At 45.9% G+C, this 22,504-nt stretch overlaps 1 protein-coding gene across 1 annotated transcript in view; it reads left to right on the plus strand.

The window, feature by feature from the left end:
* Positions 1-22,504, plus strand: part of LOC135919109 (uncharacterized) — a 374,349-nt gene that overhangs the window by 244,410 nt on the left and 107,435 nt on the right. Inside the window, exon 3 of the mRNA XM_070538765.1 lies at positions 12,278-12,392. Coding sequence (XP_070394866.1) covers positions 12,278-12,392 — 115 coding nt within the window. The remainder of the gene's footprint in view (positions 1-12,277; positions 12,393-22,504) is intronic.

Genomic DNA, 22,504 nt, shown 5'->3' on the forward strand with positions numbered 1-22,504 from the left:
GCTCTTCGGACGATAAGTAATTTCCAGGCGACGAGCGGCTACGCTTTATCACGAAGACGGAACATACTAACATGGTGTGACGATTGGTTAGTGAAACTTAATGTACAAAAATGGAAAGTTATGTCTTTCACTCGTAGCAGTAATCCCCTGATATTTCCCTACCAAATTAGAAGCATGCCTCTCGAACTAGCAGAGTCCTATAAATACCTAGGTGTCACTGTATGTAATGATCTGTCTTGGCATGAACATATTTCTAACATCATATCACCTTCTAATAAAATACTAGGTTTTTAAAACGTAATCTCCGCCAGGCACCTCAAAATATAAAACTGCTTGCCTACAAATCCCTTGTTCAGCCAAAATTTGAATATGCATCTGCCATCTGGAGCCCGCACCAAACATGTCTTATCACCTCACTTGAATCTGTTCAGAACCGCGCTACTAGGTTCATTCACTCACAATATTCATATGATGTCAGTCTTTCCGCACTTAAAACACAATCCGTACTAACATTACTATCTAATCGCCGACGCATTGCTAGTCTTGAGCTCTATCACAAGTTTGTTTTCAGTACCCTTCATCATGCGCCATACATCGTTCCTGCGGCACGCATCTCTCACCGCACCAGTCATCCGCGGCAAGTCGCACGCTGTCAAGAATGGCGAGCTTCGAAGCAAGATTGCCACCTTGCCACCCGATTACGACAAGGGGTGCAAGACGCGCACCTCTCCATCTCCGTCGCTGCAGCTGGGAGGCGTTCAAAGAAGCGGCCTTTGCGTTGGAATCCGCCGCCTTCCTCCAGCCCCTTCGACATTGTGACGGAACTAGTTCGGTGCGTGAACAATGATTCCGGAGTTCCCCAACGCGGAGCTGATTTGAAACGCTGGACAAGCTGCCGTGGGGACAACGTATTTTGGTGCGTCTCACGCTTCGGCACCCCCGCCAACGCCGTCGTCGGGCATCAGAGCGCGGTTGCCTTTGTGTACGTAAACTGATCTTCAGAGCAGCTGCGAGTTGGTGATGTGTAAACGAACAGTCGCCGCGTCGTAGGACTGGCGGATCGAGTGTATAAAAACTGTGGTTGTGCGAATGCTGAGGACACACTCTTCTTGAGCAGTCATGTTAGACTGAGTCACTTCTCTTGAGCAGTCATGTTAGACTGAGTCACTTCTCTCATGCAGTCCTGTTGGACTAATACTCTTTTTCTCAAGCAGTCATGTTAGACTGATTTAATTTCTGTAAATAAACCCTTTTCCTCGTTCTCGATGAGAAGCAGTTCTTCACTTCATCAACGATCTCAGCGTAAATAAGTTGGACGACGGCATGGGCCAGCTACCTCCGAATTCATGCCGTACTCCAATCTTGGCAAAGGACCACGGACGATGGGATTAAGCCCCAATCCTGACAACTGGCTGACAGCGGTGAGATGGACTTTGCGACATGGTGCTGTATCTGTGGTGAGTGCTTGGTTTTTGCTTTGACTCTCTAGGCTTCATTTTGTGGTTGTTCTGTTTAGAACAGTAAGGAAGCTAGATTGTTGTGTGTTAGCTAGGTTGTGTTTTACTAGCTAGATTTAGAGAGCTGAATCAAGGCAGTAAAGCAGCAGTCATGGAGTAAGGACACTGCTGAGAGACGAGTTGTTGATTGTTGGTGAGGAACTGGGCCTAGATGTACGCAAGGAAATGCTCAAATCGGAATTATTGGAGCTAATTTCCGAAAAGGCCAGTGAGGAAGAAATTGAAATGGGGTTTGAACTTCTGAAAAAGAGAGAAGAACGAGAGAGAAAAGAACAAGAGAGAGAGGAACGCGATAAAGATCGCGAGTTAAGAAAAATGCAACTGGAACTTGAAAGCAAACGTTTGGAGATGTCTCAAGGAAGTGAAGGCGCTCTGGGACGATCAAGTGAGGCAGAATCGTACCGCATGGACAGGCTATTAAAGCCATTTGAGGTCGGGACCGACATAGGCTTGTTCCTAAGCAATTTTGAAAGGACTTGCGAGAAGATGAACTTCGGCCCGAGTACATGGCAACAGCGGTTGCTGTCTATGTTGCCGTGTGAGGCGGCGGAAGTAATCGCCAGACTAAGTGTGCAGGATGCATATGATTATGCAAAAGTTAAGGCTAGTCTCCTGAAGAAATACCGCCTTTCAGCCGAAGCTTTTCGGCAAAGGTTTAGTAGCACAGGCAAGAAAGATAGCGAGGGCTATCCGGAGTTTGCATATAGCTTAAAGGCCAACCTAGTCGAGTGGCTTAAAAGCGCGGAAGCCTACGACAGCAGAGACATGATCATTGAATGCATGTGTCTAGAGCAGTTTTACAAAACCATCCCCCAAGCTGTGAAACTGTGGGTGCAAGACAGAGGTAATGTAAACACTGTGGAAAGGGCGGCTGAATTAGCCGAAGAGTACGCAACCCGTAGAAAGTTGAACGCCGAGGAGGGAAACTGGGACGGTCGAAATGGACCGCGGAAACCATTTCCGTTCAAAAAGGGTGCGCAAACTAGACGATCCGAGCCTGTAGACATGGTGGAAAAGCCCGCAGAAAAGAGCGAGGAGAAACTTAACGGAGAAACCGCACAAAAAGAACAGAAAAGAAAATTCGAATCTGTTAGACCAATTCGCTGTTACAAATGCCACAAACTGGGACATATAGCTGTAAACTGCGAGAAGTCTAGCGTAGTTTTTTCCTACGTAGAGGAAAAAGATGAGAATATGGAACTTTTAAGTCCATATCTCCACGACCTGCAAGTTAATGGAAAACCATGCCGAGTGCTAAGAGACAGTGCCGCCACGCTGGACATTGTCCATCCGTCTTACGTGATGGTAGATGACTTCACCGGAGAAGTAGCATGGATAAAACAGGTTGTAGAAGAGCACAGCGTGTGTCTGCCCATGGCCAAAGTCAAAATCAGTGGACCATTCGGGGAGCTAGAGACTGAGGCTGCAGTTTCCAAATTTTTGTCACTGCAGTATCCCTACATCTTTTCGAATCGTTCGAATCAGTTACTGCGTGACAGAGGGCTCAAACTGGGAGAGGGCATAGTACAGGCATTGACCCGAGGCCAAGCTCGTAAGATCGCGGCGCTTTCGGCTGAAAATGCTCAAGCTCCTCCAGCGGAAGCAGAAAAGGGGATAACTTCAATACCCGAATCCGAGCTAGGCCCGAGGGACAAAAGAACAGTTGAGGAGAGCCTGCCAGCTGACCAGCTCAATGAGAGCGTAGCACTAGAGTGTCAGAGTTCTAGCCTGCAGGAAGAGCAAGCAGACGCGCTCACAAGCGAGACAGGGTCGTTATTATCACCGGCCTCAAAGAACTTTGATCAACTCTTACGCGTGGATAGAGAGTCACTGGCAGCTGAGCAAAAGAATGATGAGAGCTTAGCTAAATTACGTGACACAGCTAAAGAAGGCATTGCTAGGCGCAACGTAAAGATACATGAGAGAGGAGGATTGTTGTATCGGCATTACAGAGATCGAAAGGGTAGGATTTTAGATCAGTTAGTCATACCTACTAAGTATAGGGAGGACCTTTTGAGTCTTTGTCATGGAAATGGGTGGTCCGGCCACCTAGGCATAAACAAATCAAAGGAAAGATTGCTTATGGAATACTACTGGCCTGGCTGTTTCAAAGATGTAGAAAACTTTGTAAGATCATGCGACGCCTGCCAGCGTTCTGGTAAACCAGGAGAGACTTGGAAAGCTCCACTGAAGGTAGTGCCCTTAATAACAGAGCCTTTCAGACGACTTGTAATAGACACGGTAGGGCCTCTTCCAAAAACAAAATCAGGCTACAGGTACTTGTTTACCATGCTGTGTCCGGCCACCAAGTTTCCAGAAGCAATCCCTTTGAAAGAGCTCAGCTCCACCGAAGTAGTAGACGCGCTTTTGACAGTGTTTGCACGAGTTGGGTTTCCAGCCGAAATTCAGGCAGATCAAGGGTCAGTATTCACGAGCGCACTGACTTCCACATTCTTGCAAAAGTGCGGGGTAAAGTTAATACACAGTTCTGTCTATCACCCTCAGTCAAACAGTGTAGGGAGGTGGCATTCGGTGCTTAAGCGAGTTTTGCGTGCGCTCTGTTACGAGCACAAGGAGGACTGGGAGAACTGTCTGCCCGCAACTTTGTTTGCTTTGCGAACGGTTCCACATGAGGCGACAGGGTTCTCACCAGCAGAACTAGTGTATGGGAGGACACTCCGGTCTCCACTGAGAATGTTAAGAGAGATGTGGGAGGAAAGAGGGGAGAGTTCAACAGTGGTTGAATACGTGCTAAATTCACTGGAACGGCTAAGCGCAACCCAAGAACTAGTCGGAAAGAACATGGAAATAGCTCAAAGGAACGCCAAATTCTATTACGACAAGAATGCGAGGCTTCGTACGTTTAAAGTCGACTTAACGATGAAAGCGGAAAAGGGTAGGTTTGGTTGTTCGCAGGTTACTTATCTGGGCCATGTTGTCGGTCAGGACATGAGACGGCCGGCTGAGCTGAAAATAGCTACGATTGGAGAATTTTCCCAGCCGCGCCCGAAAACGGACCTTCGTTCATTTTTGGGACTTGTGGGGTACTATCAACGGTACATTCCGAATTACTCGCAATTGGCAAGTCCATTAACAGACGCCCTCCGAAAGGGAGCACCGAGTAACGTACACTGGGATAAGGACAAAGAGAACGCTTTTCAAAGTTTGAAAACGCTATTGGTTTCTCGCCCTGTGCTTCGCGCGCCAGACTACACAAAGGAATTCATAGTTCAATGCGACGCAAGCGACAGAGGTATGGGCGTGGTACTTAGTCAGGTCGGCGACGATAACGAGGAGCATCCAATCCTCTACGCCAGCCGTAAACTAAATGTAAGAGAGGAAGCCTACAGCGCTTCAGAGAAGGAATGCGCTTGTTTGGTTTGGGCCGCCCAGAAGTTGTCGTGTTACTTGTACGGAGCGAAGTTCATCTTCGAGACCGACCACTGTCCTCTGACGTGGCTCAATCAAATGTCACACAAAAACGGCCGCTTGCTCCGATGGAGCCTCACTCTCCAAGAGTACAACTTCTCCGTTAGATATAAGAAGGGAAAGATGCATAGCAATGCGGATGGTTTGAGCAGGCTAATTTGAATTCTGCGTTTGAGGGTCCCGCCTAAATTTTAGGGTTAATAGTGTTAGCTTTTCTTTAGGCGAAGAAAATCCCCTCTCATTCAGCAGAATTCCCTCCATTAATTGCTGAATTTTTCAGCAGGAATTTGCTTCAGAAATTGGCATAGTGAAATGTAGCATTTTTTTGTTTCTGCACTTATGTTGTTGTTGCTGTTTTTTGAAGCCTAGCGAGTCTAAAGTGAGAGCCAATGCACGTCATCTCGGCGCAGAGCCGTGTTGTGGGGTTCATTTTGCAGTTGCCTGTCCTTGTTGGATGTTTTGGGGCGGTGACATCAATGCACAAGTGGTCGCTGCGAGCCAAGACATCAATCCCCCCCTGACCAGCAGCCGTTCTCTTCCTGCCTAGCGGTTGTCAGCGCTAGACAGTCGAGACTTTCCGGCCCATGGAGGCGCTGTCAAGAATGGCGAGCTTCGAAGCAAGATTGCCACCTTGCCACCCGATTACGACAAGGGGTGCAAGATGCGCACCTCTCCATCTCCGTCGCTGCAGCTGGGAGGCGTTCAAAGAAGCGGCCTTTGCGTTGGAATCCGCCGCCTTCCTCCAGCCCCTTCGACATTGTGACGGAACTAGTTCGGTGCGTGAACAATGATTCCGGAGTTCCCCAACGCGGAGCTGATTTGAAACGCTGGACAAGCTGCCGTGGGGACAACGTATTTTGGTGCGTCTCACGCTTCGGCACCCCCGCCAACGCCGTCGTCGGGCATCAGAGCGCGGTTGCCTTTGTGTACGTAAACTGATCTTCAGAGCAGCTACGAGTTGGTGATGTGTATACGAACAGTCGCCGCGTCGTAGGACCGGCGGATCGAGTGTATAAAAACTGTGGTTGTGCGAATGCTGAGGACACACTCTTCTTGAGCAGTCATGTTAGACTGAGTCACTTCTCTTGAGCAGTCATGTTAGACTGAGTCACTTCTCTCATGCAGTCCTGTTGGACTAATACTCTTTTTCTCAAGCAGTCATGTTAGACTGATTTAATTTCTGTAAATAAACCCTTTTCCTCGTTCTCGATGAGAAGCAGTTCTTCACTTCATCAACGATCTCAGCGTAAATAAGTTGGACGACGGCATGGGCCAGCTACCTCCGAATTCATGCCGTACTCCAATCTTGGCAAAGGACCACGGACGATGGGATTAAGCCCCAATCCTGACAACGCCCATGTGCCTGAACCACTCATTTTTCCGCCTCGTTCATTCCTCGAGCAGCTAAAGACTGGAACGGCCTTCCTGCTGACATTGTTAGCATCACTTGCCTGTCTTCATTCCTACAGAGTGTTATTGATCACTTTGAATATAACTTATGAAGTGTACCAAATGTGGAACATATGTTAAACCCACCCCTTAAGTAATACCCCCTCCGGTGGTTTTTAAGGACAATAAACTGAACTGAACTGAACGCTGGCGGGACAAGCGTTGTTGCGAAGTTCGTTGCGCAGGCATAGCTTTTAATTATTTTATTTCTGTTTTGTTGGTGTCATCCCCGCGTCACCGCGGGAAGTTTGAAAAGCTTAAGATCAGTACGCCGCGTGGTGGAAATCACGCGAACTGAACCCTCGTGTCAAAATAAAGCTGGATGTGCGGGACTTGATTCCATTTTGTCTGGCTTAGTAGTGCAACGCTAAAGCCACAAAACCACCATGGTGGATGAGACTCGGCGCAGTTTCCTGCGTTCAGCGCGGGAAACAACCAGAAGAATATAACACACGGTGAAGTTCTTATTGCGCAAGTGGTTGTATTTTTACATCATGCCGTGGAAGTCGTCTCCATTTTGTTAGGTATTTCTGCCTTGCCGTCATCAGCAATCCGTATTCGATTTGCTGTTAAATAATTAACACGTGTCACTGATTGCTAAACGGCTAAGTTCCTCAAGGAAATGAAAGCCTTGGCGTCTTAACGCTGACGTTTCTCACAAAGTTGTTCAAGGGCGCGGCGACTTGAGATTGGTTTCATAGCGCGACAAGGATGGCAAATAAGATCTTATGCACTGTTATTTAGGCGTAACCTTCCTTTTTTAGCAATGCGCCTAAAAATGACCAAACAAACCTTGTGCCCCTGAATCGACTGCGTAATCCGTGACGACCCACGCGTGTCATGCGAGGGCGCTATAAAGTAAAAGAATTCCAAACTTTTCTATTCCAATTCTGCAATCAACCCTCCGCGATTGATCACAAACTTTTTATACCACCCCTATTTCACCTGTCTGTCACGTGACGTCACGAAAACCGCGATCGCTTCTCATCTCATATGACGTGTATACACTGATTATGCATGAATTGACAGAACAAAACAAAAATAGTTATTTCTGATTCGACACCTTTTTTCCATTAGACCTCGGCTATTGGTCAACAGTTTTAGGGCTGCACCCGCTTCACCTGCCTCACCGCTCACCGCTTCAAAATTACGTGTACACGTTAACGATGCATTAATATGCCGAAAAAAACTGAATTTCTTTCTGACTAGCCACAGGCTGCCCCGTGCGGAAAGGAATCAGAGATGGCTGCCCCCGAAAGCTCAGGCACTGGCTACTTGCACCTGCCGGAGAGCATGCGTTTATTTGCCTTGAATAAAACTTTTTGCGTGGCCGTGCAACGTTTTTGAGCACTTTCGGCCCATTTACGACCTCGCTCTGCCAAATATTCTTTGCTGAAAATGTGTTTTAGCGACATTCTTTACCTTCCGTCAAAGGCCGCCGCGATTTTCGACAAGCCACCGCACGCTAATAAGGCATAGGGGACCAATTTCAAACGCTGGCACCAGCCTCTTCATCGGGTTGTTGATTTTTAGTGCACTGCAGTGCACTAAAAGAGAAATTCATTGGGGCCGATCCATACAGCGGCCCCAACGAATTTCTCTACACTTGAGGTTGATCCTTGCCTTTTTTCAGCCAATTACATAAGACAAGCGCTCAGTGCAGGCAATGTTATTATTTTTTAAAGCAAACAAAATGGACATCCCATAAAATAGGAGAGCGTTTGACTGGTATCTTCAGGCAACCCGGTGGGTCGCCGCCCAGTGCTTGCGTCGGAGGTTACGCAAGCTTGACGTCAGGAGATTGGAATTATAACATGTTGGAATACTTTCACGTTATAGGGCCTAGCATTGTGCCGATGCCAAAGTAGTCTTTTTACTTCTAATACGATCGCCAACGCAGGCGACAAAGTAATGCTGGACGAAAATGCACCACATACCTCCTATACTGCGCATGTTCCCTGCGAGTTACGCGTTCAATCCCGAGGCAAAGGAGCGCCCTGTGATCCAACTCTGCATGCAAAAACAAACGAAGCCCATTGGTGGCGCTCGCGCCCAATAAGAAGGTGCCACCGTGGGCGGAAGGATCAACCGGCCAGCAATCGAGATAAGCAAGAGACGTTTAGAGAATTTGTGGAAGAAACTTGGGCTCTACTCGACTCTGCAAAAGTGGCCGAACAACGAAGCTGTAAACGACACCTAGAATGATTACGCACTGTTGCGTGGCTTGCAATTATTCACATGGCAACATTCACTCGCACTACACCTAATTTTTAGCCAAAGAAGTTTTCACGGCCTGCGACTTGGCTGGCGCCACTAGTTCGTGCGCCTACAAAGAGTAGGCCAGAGACAAGACAAATATACACTTAAACTTGAACCAAAGTTAATCCCACGCGGAGCAACTAAATTAAAACTCTGCGTCGGGGACTTTCTTCTTCAAGTTAGAATTTACACCCTTCAAGCGAATGAGCACTTTCGGCTTGATGACATTCATAATCATCATCCTGCCGCGCTTGGCGCTTGCGCTGAGCGTCCTGGACACGATGTTCATCCGTGGCATGAGCCTGACGCCGTTCACTCTGTCGTCTTGGTCCCCTTCGCTGCTACTCGTATGCACACTGCTCTTCAGGAGTTCCCAGTGTGCGATGCATTCCCATAACAGTGTCACAGCACAAATGCAATGACTTGATAGGCAGGCCCGCTTTACACTATATATATATATATATATATTGCCATTGCCTTTGCCTTTAGAGCCTTTGCCCACTGCAGGGCAAAGGCCTCTCCCATACTTCTCCAACTACCCCGGTCATGTACTAATTGTGGCCATGTTGTCCCTGCAAACGTCTTCATGTCATCCGCCCACCTAACTTTATGCCGCCCCCTACTACGCTTCCCATCCCTTGGAATCCAGTCCGTAACCCTTAGTGACCATCGGTTATCTTCCCTCCTCATTACATGTCCGGCCCATGCCCATTTCTTTTTCTTGATTTCAACTAAGATGTCATTTCCCGCGTTTGTTGCCTCACCTAATCTGCTCTTTTCTTATCCCTTAACGTTACACCCATCATTCTTCTCTCCATCGCTCGTTGCGTCGTCCTCCATTTCAGCAGAACCCTTTTAGTAAGCCTCCAGGTTTCTGCCCCGTATGTGAGTACTGGTAGCACACAGCTGTTATACACTTTCCTTTTGAGGGATAGTGGCAACCCGCTGTTCATGATTTGAGAATGCCTGCCAAACGCACCCCAGCCCGTCCTTATTCTTCTGGTTATTTCAGTCTCATGATCCGGATCCGTGGTCACTACCTGCCCTAAGTAGATGTATTCCCTTACCACTTCCAGTGTAAAACTGCTGTTCTCTTCCAAGACTGTTAAACATTACTTTAGTTTTCTGCAGATTAATTTTTAGACCTACCCGTCTGCTTTGCCTCTCCAGGTCAGTGAGCAGGCATTGCAATTGTTCCCCTGAGTTACTAAGCAAGACAATATCATCAGCGAATTGCAAGTTACTAAGGTATTCTCCATTAACTGATCCTCCCCAGCTGCCTTCCCCCTTTGCATAGCTCCTAAAGCTTTCTTTACTTCTTCTGGCGTTACCTGTGGGATTTCGAATTCCTCTAGGCTATTCTTTCTTCCACTATCGTCGTGGGTGCCACTGGTACTATATAAATCTCTATAGAACTCCTCAGCCACTTAACTATCTCATCCATATTAGTAACGATATTGCCGGCTTTGTCTCTTAATGCACACATCTGATTCTTGCCTATTCCTAGTTTCTTCTTCAATGTTTTTAGGCTTCCCCCATTCCTGAGAGCCTGTTCAATTCTATCCATATTATAGTTCCTGGTGTCCTCTGTCTTACGCTTGTTGATTAACTTAGAAAGTTCTGCCAGTTCTATTCTAGCTGTAGGGTTAGAGGCTTTCATACATTGGCTTTTCTTGGTCAGATCTTTCGTCTGCTGCGATAGCTTACTGGTTTCCTGTCTAACGGCGTTACCACCGACTTCTATTGCGCACTCCTTAATGATGCCCATGAGATTGTCGTTCATTGCTTCAACACTAAGGTCCTCTTCCTAAGTTAAAGCCGAATACCTGTTCTGTTGCTTGATCTGGAATTCCTCTAGTTTCCCTCTTACCGCTAACTCATTGATTGGCTTCTTGTGTACAAGTTTCTTCCGTTCCCTCCTCAAGTCTAGGCTAATTCGAGTTCTTACCATCCTATGGTCACTGCAGCGTACCTTGCCGAGCACGTCTACATCTTGTATGATGCCAGGGTTCCCGCAGATTATGAAGTCGATTTCATTTCTAGTCTCACCATTCGGGCTCATCCACGTCCACTTTCGACTAACTCGCTTGCGGAAAAAGGTATTCATTATCCGCATATTATTCTGTTCTGCAAACTCTACTAATAATTCTCCTCTGCTATTCCTAGAGCCTATGCCATATTCCCCCACTGGCTTTTCTCCAGCCTGCTTCTTGCCTACCCTGGCATTGAAGTCACCCATCAGTATAGTGTATTTTGTTTTGACTTTACTTTGACTTTGTTTTGACTTTTGACTTTGACTTTGTCTTCATAAAAGCTTTCGACTTCCTGGTCATCATGACTGCATGTAGAGGCATAGACTTGTACCACCTTCAATTTGTACCTCTTATTAAGTTTCACAACAAGACCTGCCACCCTCTCGTTAGTGCTATAGAATTCCTGTATGTTACCAGCTATTTCCTTATTAATCAGGAATCCGACTCCTAGTTCTCGTCTCTCCGCTAAGCCCCGGTAACACAGTACATGCCCGCTTTTTAGCACTGTATATGCTTCTTTTGTCCTCCTAACCTCACTGAGCCCTATTATATCCCATTTACTAACCTCTAATTCGTCCAATAACACTGCTAGACTCGCCTCACTAGATGGCGTTCTAACGTTAACCGTGGCCAGGTGCAGATTCCAACGGCGGCCTATCGGCGGCCCTATATATATATATATATATATATATATAGGGGTACTGGCGTCACGTCCTGGGTTACAACTGTGCTATCACAAAGCTGCACTTTATATTTTACATATGTATTGACATCACGCCCCGGCTCACAAGCGGCTGTCGTTATCAATTATTCTGTGCTTCATCTTGTTAACGACCACCTTATCATTCATCTTGTTGACACGAAACGTAGTTTATGCTTTGCTGCATTGAAACGACCTATGTTGGATGCTGTATCTGTTATTCGAAAGCATATGCACACCTTTCGCTTCACTTTTAGCCTACGATTGCACTACACCTTGGATAGGCCCAGGAGAGAGGTTATTTTTGCACAATGACACAACAAGTGGATCGAGCGACAGATGTGTTAAGCGTCGCTGTAAAAATGCAGGGTTGAGATTGATACAACCGGATCTGTTACGAGCACAGGTAGCGGTGCGGTACAAAGTAGATAAAGAAGTTTCGAGGAAGGCGAAATCTATTAAAGAGAGTTATATAAAAATGCACGAATGAAAAGCATGTATAGCATACTTGAGTAACTCAAACAGGCTATAGGAAACTGTTCGTCACCACCCCCTTTCAAAGCGGATGCCAATAAATCAAAATGAGCATGGCAGTTTTGAAGTTCTGAACAATGTTTGTTAGATTGTAAAGATACTGTTGAACTATTTTATAAGATCTCTTAATGTAATAGGTGTATGTTTCTCTGTTCTGTGTTACTCTTCCTGAGTTGTAAGGCAGCGCGCATTCAAAGTAGACTTTGTCGGGTTGGCATCAATATTTCAAGAGACCTACTTGTGCCTGAGGGTGTTAACTTCGTTTTGGATTCTTATACTCATTTATTTGCTCACATCTTTGCTGGAATACGTTCGGCCTCAACTATCAGTACTTTCTTGCTCTCTCACTGCCGCAGGTGTGTTTTCAAAAGTGCCTCATCGAGGTGGAGATGCAGAAATGCAGCTGCGCTTTCTACACCCGAGAGCTCTCACCTTCCTTCACCACCAAGATATGCTCGCTCACTCAAATGAGTAAGTACGTTATGATGCCGCGGTGCTGACCGAATACGCGAACTTAAATACTCGAAGCCTAATTTCAGTGCGCTGACTAGGAAACAATGGTGTTGTTGCGTAAACGCGCACATTTAATTACACGACGTCAGTGACACAGGCAAGCAAGAATGCTGCCTTTAGCTAGACAGTTTGTTTGGGAAAACCACGTCGCAGAGTAAAAGAAAACAAGAATTCACTTTGGCGCGGAGCCAAGACACGTCATTATGGCGAGGATGCTACAAATTCGAAACAGTAACGAAGCGCGAATGTCATGCAAACAAGTGCGCATAGTATCGGCAGAGGCAAAAGAAACACTGAGAGAGAGGTAATGGGGGCCTATAACATGAAGTGTAGGGCTGGCGCTTGCGTCAAATTGCCGTCTGTATCACTTTTCGATAATGAACTGCTGGGAATGCTTGAACATTAGGAGTGTCAAAGTGTAAAAAAGGGTGTGTGTGTGACGTGTGGGGCGCCGGGCACGTGGCGGAGCTGATGGTAGGCTGCACGCCACGCGGTGCATATATATATATATATATATATATATATATATATATATATATATATATATATATATATATATATATATATATATATGTACAACAACATCAACAGCATATATATATAAGCACACAGGGACGGAGAATAGGGGCAACACAAGGACGAGCGCTTTCTAACAACTGGTTTTATTTTTGAAGAACTACTTACTTAAATACCCACAGAACTGCGCGATCTAGTGAACAGAGCACGCCTACAGCTCATATAATACCCGCTGATCTGCGCGATCAAGTCAAAAGAGCAACGTCAATATTACATATAACACTTGTGGTAAAAAGACGCAATTCCGTTTAGGCCAATGGTGTCCGAGAAATGGTGTTCTGGCAAGTTCTGGTCGCGGAGTTCTTGCAAAAAATGTTGAATTCGCTAGAAGTGCAGGATCCATACTTACTGAAAAACTCTGAAACCCTTGTGAATTGTTTGGCATTAGATAGTACAAGCTGCAGCTGGGGATTCAGCATAGATGTTCAAGATCTTTACTATTCCTTACCGTAAGGGCCCCTAATGTGCAGTGTTAAAGATTGCATAACAAATGAGAATGACGAGGTGTCATTCCGCAACACGTGCGACATGGCAGTTGAATCCTTTCTTGAACTTCTGCATTTTTATTTAGCGAATACACATGTAGGGTTCTGTGGTGAAACGTATTTACAGGCAAGGGGTGTGTGCATCGGGTGAAGGGTAGCTCCCATCCTAAGTAGCATTTTTTTGGGAAGCATAGACAGAGAGTTGGCCAAAGATTTAGAAGGTGTAGTAAGTAAGGTATACAGATATGTCGATGACTACTTGATTTTAGGTTGTCTTGTAGACAAGGGTGCTTTCAGAAATAGGGTTGTAGAAGCCTTCAATTCTCTGGGAAAGGGCTTAACATTTACTTCGGAAGTACCGGTAGATAATAAGCTACAGTTTCTTGATGTCAAGTTAACATTCCTACCGGAACACGTGTGTTGGTCTTTCTCACCCCGAGCTGGAAAACCGCTAATGAACTATGCCTCAAACCATTCCAGGCTTGTGAAGAATGGAATAGTCATTTCGTGTTTCCGGTCGGCGTTGTTGAAGTCCTGTCACCACACTGTAAGGATTGCATTTTTTGAGCAAGTTGACAGGTTGAGAAAGGCTGGGTACCCGCTCGCTGTGATGCTGGCGACGTGTGCTAGGCTAATGAAAGAACTTAACAAGGATAAAGGACAATGCACAAAGAATCAAAGGCAGAAGGGTGGAGATTCCAATGTTTCAGTGATTCCGTATGTGCACGGCCTTTCACACAGACTTAAGAAGGTGGCTGGCAGTTATGAAGTAAAAGTGGTGTTTTCGGCAAAAAACAAAATAGGTAGTGTGTGTTCCAAGGTTAAAAAGAAGTTCGAAAGTAAGGATGATGTACAGAAAGAATGCACTGTTAAACATCCGCGCAAGAACCAATTTGTTGCTTGCGCGAAGAACGTTGTTTACCAGATTCCTATGACGTGTGGTCATGTGTACGTAGGGCAGACTGGGAGTTGCGTTAACACTAGGATAAGGGAGCACTTGTCTAGCCTGAAAGGTCGCCCTAGTACGCATTTGGCAATGCATTTCCAAGAACATGTTTGCTCCCCTTGTGTTACTAGCACAGACATTTTGTACAGGCATAGGAACCAAACCGCTAGGGAAATCGTAGAAGCATACTGGATTGAAAAAAAAAGAAAAATGCATCAGTTATCCTTCTGTTTCATTGTTAAAGAAAATTCTCTTCTATCATCACATCTTTAACGCATTTTATTGCAAGTGGTTGTTTTATGCACTTTGCTGTTTTTAGTATGACCGGGTGGCTTTTGTCCACGTCTTTTTATCGCAAGTGTTATATGTAATATTGGCGTTGCTCTTTTGACTTGATCGCGCAGATCAGCGGCTACCATATGCGCTGTAGGCGTGCTCTGTTCACTAGATCGCGCAGTTCTGTGGGTATTTAAGTAAGTAGTTCTTCAAAAATAAAAGCAGCTGTTAGAAAGCGCTCGTCCTTGTGTTGCCGCTATTCTTCGTCCCTGTTTGTTTGCGCACAAAAAGTGTAAATGTGAATAATTGGACGTGTCCCCCATGGTAGCGTCTGGTCTGTTTCAGCTGGTGGCGGTGCAGTTGTGTATGGATGGTGGTACAACAACGATGACGCTGTGTTATGGAGCTACAACCGCTGCACTATTTCTATCGGAACCAGTATTCACGAAAGGCTGCTGCAATCTTCTGGCCCATTTAGTACTAACTGGGCTTGTCCCCCGTGGTAGCGTCTCGTGTACTTCAGTTGGTGCCGGTGCAGTTTTGTATGGATGGTGGTGCAGCAATGATTACGCCGTGTTATGGAGCAGCAATCGGTGCCTATTTCTATGCGGACCAGCATACACGCATGGCGGCTGCAAACTTCCGGCCCATTAAGTAGCTAAGTGGGCGTGTCCCCCGCGGTAGCGTCTGGTCGGCTTCAATCACTGGCGGTGCGGTTCTGCATGGATGATTGTGCAGCAACGATGATGCCGTGTTATGGAGCTACAGCTGGTCCACTATTTCTATGGGGATCAGTATTCATGAAAGGCAGCTGCAATCTTCCGGCCCACTTAGTATTAATTGGGCGCGTCCCCCGCTGTAGCGTCTTGTCGGCTTTAGCTGTTGCCGGTGCAGTTCTGCATTGATGGTGGCGCAGCAATGATGACGCCGTGTTATTTAGCTACAGCCGGCGCACTATTTATTTTGGGGCCAGTATTTATGCAAGGCGGCTGCAAACTCCCGACCCATCTAGTAGCGTGTTAGGTAGCGTCTGGTCGGCTTCAGCTGGTGCTGGGGCAGTTGTATATGAATAATGGTGCAGCAACGACGACGCCCTGTTATAGACTTACAATGGGCGCACTATTTCTACGGGGACCAGTATTTACTCAAGGCAGCTGCAACTTTCTGGCTCAGTTAATAGCTTAGTGGGTGCGTACACCGTGGTAGCGTCTGTTCGGCTTCAGTTGGTGCCGGTGGAGTTCTGTGTAGGTCGTGGTACAACAACGATGACACCTTGTTATAGAGCTACAATCGGTGAACAATTTCTATGCGGACCAGTATTTACCCTAGGAAACAGCAAACTTCCGGCCCATATATTAGCTTAGTGTGCGTGTCCCCCCTGGTACCGACTGGTCGACGTCAGCTACTGCCGGTGCAGTTGTGTGTGAATCGTGGTGCAAGAACGATGACGCCATGTTACGGAGCTACAATGGGTGCACCATTTCTATGGGGACTAGTATTTACGCAAGGCCACTTTAATCTTCCGAGCCATTCAGTAGCTAAGTGGGCATGCCCCCGCGGTAGCGTCTGGGTGGCTTCAGAGGCTGTCAGTACAGTTTTGTATGGATAGTGGTATTGCAACGATGCCGCCGTGTTACGGAGCTACAACGGGTGCGCTATTTGTTGTGGAACCAGTATTTACTCAAGGCACCTGCAACCTTCCGGCTCATTTAGTAGCTAAGTGGGTTTGTCCCCTGTGGTAGCCTCGGGTCGTTTCTAACTGGTGCCGTTGAAGTTTTGTATGGATGGGTGCGCACCTACGATGAAGCCATGTGCTGGATTTGCAACCAGTGCACTATTTATAAGCGGAACAGTATTTATGCAAGGGAGCTGCACGCTTCCGGCTCATTTAGAAGTTTAGAGGGTGTGCCCCCGCGGTAGCAACTCGTCGGCTTTAGCTGGTGCTGGTGGACTTGTGTATGGATGGTGGTGCAGCAACGATGACGCCGTGCTATGGAGAAAGAACCGGTGCACAATTTCTAAGGGACCAGTATTTATGCATGGCCGCTGCAACTTCCGGCCCATCACGTAGCTCAGTGTGTGTATACCCCGCGGTAGCATTCGGTCGGCTTGAGCTGGTGCCGGTGCAGTTGTGTATGGGTGGTGATGCAGCAAAGATGGCGCCTTGTTATGGTGTTACATATATCGCCATACATCAAGACAGTGCTGAACGGTTGAAAAAGCATCAGGGCACCATAGTCTCGCGCTAAGACGAATTGGAAGACAAATAAAGGCATACCCGATTCCCATGAGTCAAACTATGTCAGAACTATGGAGTAGCTGTCGTCAGCGATGGGAAATGCCTTGCCACTAAACTCAGTTGAACGGGCGCATTGAATCGAGACTTTTTCAAATACGAAGTGTCTTCCGGTTGTAATGAAACTAAGAGACTTCAAACTTAAGGAGAGCATACTTTCGTCGCGCAGCCAGCTTAAAGGCAGTAACATTTCAGTAACTGATGACTTCTCGCCTGCGACAAGGCTCGCTCGAAAAAAGCTTCTCGAATTTGTTAAAAACCAGCCTAATTCCCCCTCATTTAAACTAAGTTTTAACAAGCTTTTCATTGATAAACAATGTTTCATGTATCATTCAACCAGTGACAGCGTTAAGCGAGTTAAAATAGGTGTTCCAGATCACGCAAGCGCACCTGACAATCTCTGTCATCATCCTACTACATAGCAATGTGCAAAGGGCAATGGCGTATGTTTAACATCACAAGCCTCCGTGCTGGCTGCAAACGCTAGAAGTGTGTTTCGCAAACGCGAGGAACTTGAATCGCTCATCGATAGCTGTAATGCTGGTATTGTTGCATTAACGGAAACGTGGCTACAACCCCATGTGCAAGATTGTGAAATCTTTGACTTGTCTCGATTTCGTATCTTCCGTTGCGATCGCACTGATCGCAAAGGCGGAGGCGTACTACTCGCTATTTCAAAATCCCTGCAATGTCATCAAGTCCACTTTCACTGTAACCTAGAAGTTGTGTGTGGGTGCGTTGGTATCAGTTACCGTAGAATAACGTTTGTTGTTTACTACCACGCTCCATCCTACCCATCCACTTTCACCACTGAGCTTCACGATGTGCTTAACACCCTTACTTTGCGGCATCCTTCGAACCCCATTATATTATTGGGGGATTTCAACTTCCCCAGCATATGCTGGACTACTGAACCTTTGTACTGTTATCCATTTTCTTCGCAAAGTAACGGCTTTCTTGATCTCTGCTCTTTGTTTTCCCTAACACTAGGATCTCGGAAAGCGCTGCTAACCTCCTTGACTTAATCTCATGCTCTCATCCTGACATAGTTACCAATGTTTCATGCTTACCAGGCTTAAGCGATAACCTGGGTCTTTCTTTCAACAGAATATCTCCTGTCTTCAAACCAATTGTTAAAAAAAAATTTAACACTACAATAGGGAAAACTTTGACGCTAATAATATTAAAGCAGCTAATTTTCTTGGCCCTTTCCTAAGCCAATTTGATGGCCGCACGGTGGATGAGAACTGGACCGTTTTCAAAAATAAAATACATGAGTTCACCAGCAAGGTTTTTCCATCAATAAATGAATGTTTGATATTTAATGGTATAAGGGCTAAATATGGCCAAAAAGCGCCACGACGGTGGTAATGAGTGTATTGATCAGCTCTATGAAGTTGGTGTGACGTGGCTGTAGAGGGGCCTTAAAGGTAATCGTTCTAAAATGCGTAAAATATGTAAAATAAGATAACGGCTGTGACATGTGGCGTGTACTATCAACATTAGGATGCATTTAAAAAGAATGATACGATGTATAAAATATATTTGATTCTAAAATTGCCTAGAGCACAACTGCCTCCTTAGAGCCCTTGAAAAACATGGGCCTGGAGGCATGTTCTATGCAAGACAGTTATCGCAGCGGCATCCTCTGGAACGAGGACGCTCAACGAATATATTGGAGTTATGACATATAACATAACATCATTAAAGGGAAGCTGAAAGGTTTTCCAGAAAAAATGAGTGAACATCTGTACATAATGGTTTTCAACCCTCTGAATTCGAATATCGCATCGAAATTGAGCGAAAGAAAGGGCAAATATATTTTATTTCGACGAAAAGTGCAGCAGCGGACACGCCCAGCTCGCGCGTCTCGTTTCCGCCTGTGATTGGTCGGTGCGCCTAGTGACGTCAACTCTAGTAACCGACCGCTGCCGCTACACATGAAGCGCGGTGCCAGGTAGTTTGGTGCTGTTTTTCTGAGAGGGTAATGGAAAATTTAGAGAGACTGCGTTTTTATGAGGAGTTCGGCGTTACTCCCTACATGTACGAGCCGATTGCGAAGAGCCGGCCTCCCGAAGAAGCAAACGATGCTGGTGCGAGCAGTGCTTTCGGCGTGAACGAAAGCAAAGTGTTGGGATCTCGTGTTGGAAATGCTCTTTGGTGAGTATGTTTTTTGCAAAGCGATCTAGGGATCTCCCCGATCTTTCGCCGATCTAGTGACCTTGTTTCCGGTCAAACAACTGTAGTGCTGTGTTCCTGCATGCCTCCTCGTGGAACGTAAGCGGGGATGCGATCGTCGGCATTTGTGCGCTGTCCAAAGCTGTCGGCAATCTACAAAGACGGTTTAAACGCGTGAAAAGTTTCCTCGTTCATGCAGTACGTGTAGTGACTTTCATCTGTTGACTACCACTCACGTTGATTACCACTCACGTTGATTACCACTCACGTTGACTACCACGCACGTTGACTACCACTCTACATACACGCAGACGCACCAACAAAGGAATGCAGGGTCGATCGAAGCAGATTACGATGGCACGCATGCCGAAACAAGCGCCGTCAGGCACGGTCGCGGACGCTGCGAAGGAACGAAACACTAGAGTTGACGTCACAACACCGCGGTTTCCGGTCTCCGCTCCGCTCGCTCACTCGACGGGGGGCCGAGCTACAGCGCCATTTCAACCGAAGATTACGTCGCTCCTAATTGAAAAAAAAACAAATTTTACCTACATAGTTTATAAGGTTCCCGCATCCGTAGATGTGCGTCTTATTGAATTCGACAGACTCTTCAGCTTCCCTTTAAGGAAACTGAGGACTGCCTTGGTGTTAAAAAGCGCTTCCTTACCAAGAAACATAGCCGGGTGAAGAGGGATGTAATAACGGTATGCAGGAGGAAAATGTTTCCTTCCCTCCACTTCCCGGCACTCCAGCAGCACGCGGAGGATGGTCAGCCTCTCACCACATCTACCACAGGTTGCAGGTTCATTTCCAATAAGTAGAAAATGATGGTTGCCAAATGTGTGTCCTATTCTGAGACGCAAGAATAGGACGTTTGTTCGCCGTGATTTAGTTGCGGAGGGCCAGGAACCTAACTGTGGCTTTGTCACATGCAGTTTGTTATTTTTTTCTGCGTCCCCCATGAGCTGCCAGTGGTTTCGCAGTTTCTTTCGTATGAAAGATTCCATCAAGTGCAATATCCTGCAGTGTTAAGAAACCCTGGTTCAATTCCAAGTTGAAAAGGCTTTCTAACCGAAAAAGACGACTGCATCGAATAGCGAATAAACGTTCACTGGCATCGTAATGGGATGCTTATAAGCAGGCGAACAATACTTACACAGAAGCTATAACACTTGCCAAAACGGCATTCCAAGTACACACTTCGCTCACAATGCTTGGGAATGACCCTAAAACGTTTTGGCGTGTTGTTAACCTTTCCAAAAATAATTCAGTCACGTTGATTGATTCCAATGGTTCACTGGTACCCGAAGATGTATTTCCCCATATCCTTAACGCTGTGTTCTGTAACAACTTTGTCGTATGTAGTAACCCTGTGCTTCCAACTCTCGAGTGCTGCAATTACCCACCTATGGACTTTTTTATCATTAAACCTCTTGGGGTCGAAAATGTAATTAAAGGTCTAAAGTTATCAAGTCCTTGTGCTGATTTGGTTAACGCAAAATTTCTGAAAAATACTATTGTTTATTCATCTGTTCTGCTTTCGAAAATTTTTCAGCAATCCTTAGATACCCATCAGCTACTTGCAGATTGGAAGGTCGGGAAGGTGGTCCGGAAGGTGGTTCATAAGTCTGGTTGCAAACATATGCCCCTCAACTACCGCCCCATTTCCCTCACAAGCATTCCTTGCAAGGTTCTTAAACATATTTTGTACTCACATTTAGCAAAGTAATTACGCAATAATTCATTTTTTTACAAAAGCACAATATGTTTTCAGAAAAAAATGTCTTGTGAAACCCAACTTCTTTCTTTTACTCAAAGCTTTCATCTTATTCTCGACAATGGTTCATTCGAAGAGTGTGTTTTCTTTGATTTCGTCAAGGCCTTTGACAAAGTGTGTCATAAATTGCTTAGTTTTAAACTTAGTAAACTTAATCTTGATCCTTTCCTGTTTGCATGGCTTGAGCATTTTCTCCTTATTCAGTCACAGGATGTTGTGTCAAAAATCATATGTCCCCATCTAATCCTGTAGACTATGGTGTGCCCCAAGGATCAGTTATAGGCCCTCTTTTTTTCTTAATTTACATTAACGATTTACCCAATTACGTTTGTTCTGATATTTACCTTTTCGCAGATTTTTGTGTTATCCTCCGTGACGTATGGTTAGTGCAACTTAACGTAACTAAATGTAAATGAATGCGTGTAACTCGCAGCAATATTCTTCCACCGAGCTATTACCTTAATGATACTCCCCTGGAGGTCGTAACCTTCTATATATACCTAAGCGTCCACATAACCTCGTCACTTTCCTGGTCATAGCACATCGAGAACGTAATTAACAATGCTAATCGCATGCTAGGTTATCTCCTCCGAAATTTTTCTTCTGCTCCTACATCATTAAAATTAATCCTATACGATATGCTTATTAGGAGTAAAATGGAGTACGCTTCAGCCATCTGGGACCCGCACCCCGAAAACCTTATTCAATCACTTGAACTAATCCAAAACAATGCCGCACGTTTCATTCATAGCAATTACAGCCCCACATCAAGCGTAACTGCCACGAAAAACTCTTTGCTGCTTGCTCCTCTCTCAGCCTGGCGTAAGAGCTTTCGCCTTGCTTTATTTCATAAACTATATTTCCGCAATTCATTTCTGGGCGATAATCTAATATCATCTCCTACCTACATTTCCTCGCGCATTGACCATAGCTATAAGGTGGGAATCATTCAGCGCCGCACCAGAACCTGTAACGAATCATTTATTCCTAGGACCTCTCAGGAATGGAACCACCTTCCCGGGGCACTTGTCGTAATCAAGGGCAACCCAAAGTTTCGTTCGGCCCGGACTCCCGGATACAATTAACTAATCAAATTTAACAAAAATCAAAATCAAAAATTTACTTGTGTATGTTTTTTACCCACTGCCCTCTGTAATACTTCGATCTTGATGGTACAATAAAATAAAAAATAAAAACGGGAACATATTGCGCAATTCTTCACGTACGACGGCTCTGATGGTCTCTCTGAGCTCGTCGGAGGCTAGTCGTTGAATTTCGCCTTTCGGCGAAAGCACTTGGCGGTTGTATTGCCGTGTACACAGTTGGCTAGCGCTAAATATTTGGCTGTGGGCTTGGGTGGATTGCGAATCAACCCGGCGAAAAGCTGTTGTTTCACATCGCACATCAGGAAAGAAATTTTCTTGTCCTCAGACACATCCGCGTTGGCGTGGCGGAAGAGGGGCATCATTTCTTCCGTGTAAATGGCAGTGTTCTCGTTTGGGAGTTGAGAACTGGATTCCAGTATCGCTTCAGCTC

Source organism: Dermacentor albipictus, chromosome 1 (assembly GCF_038994185.2).
Source record: "Dermacentor albipictus isolate Rhodes 1998 colony chromosome 1, USDA_Dalb.pri_finalv2, whole genome shotgun sequence".
NCBI lineage: Eukaryota > Metazoa > Arthropoda > Arachnida > Ixodida > Ixodidae > Dermacentor > Dermacentor albipictus.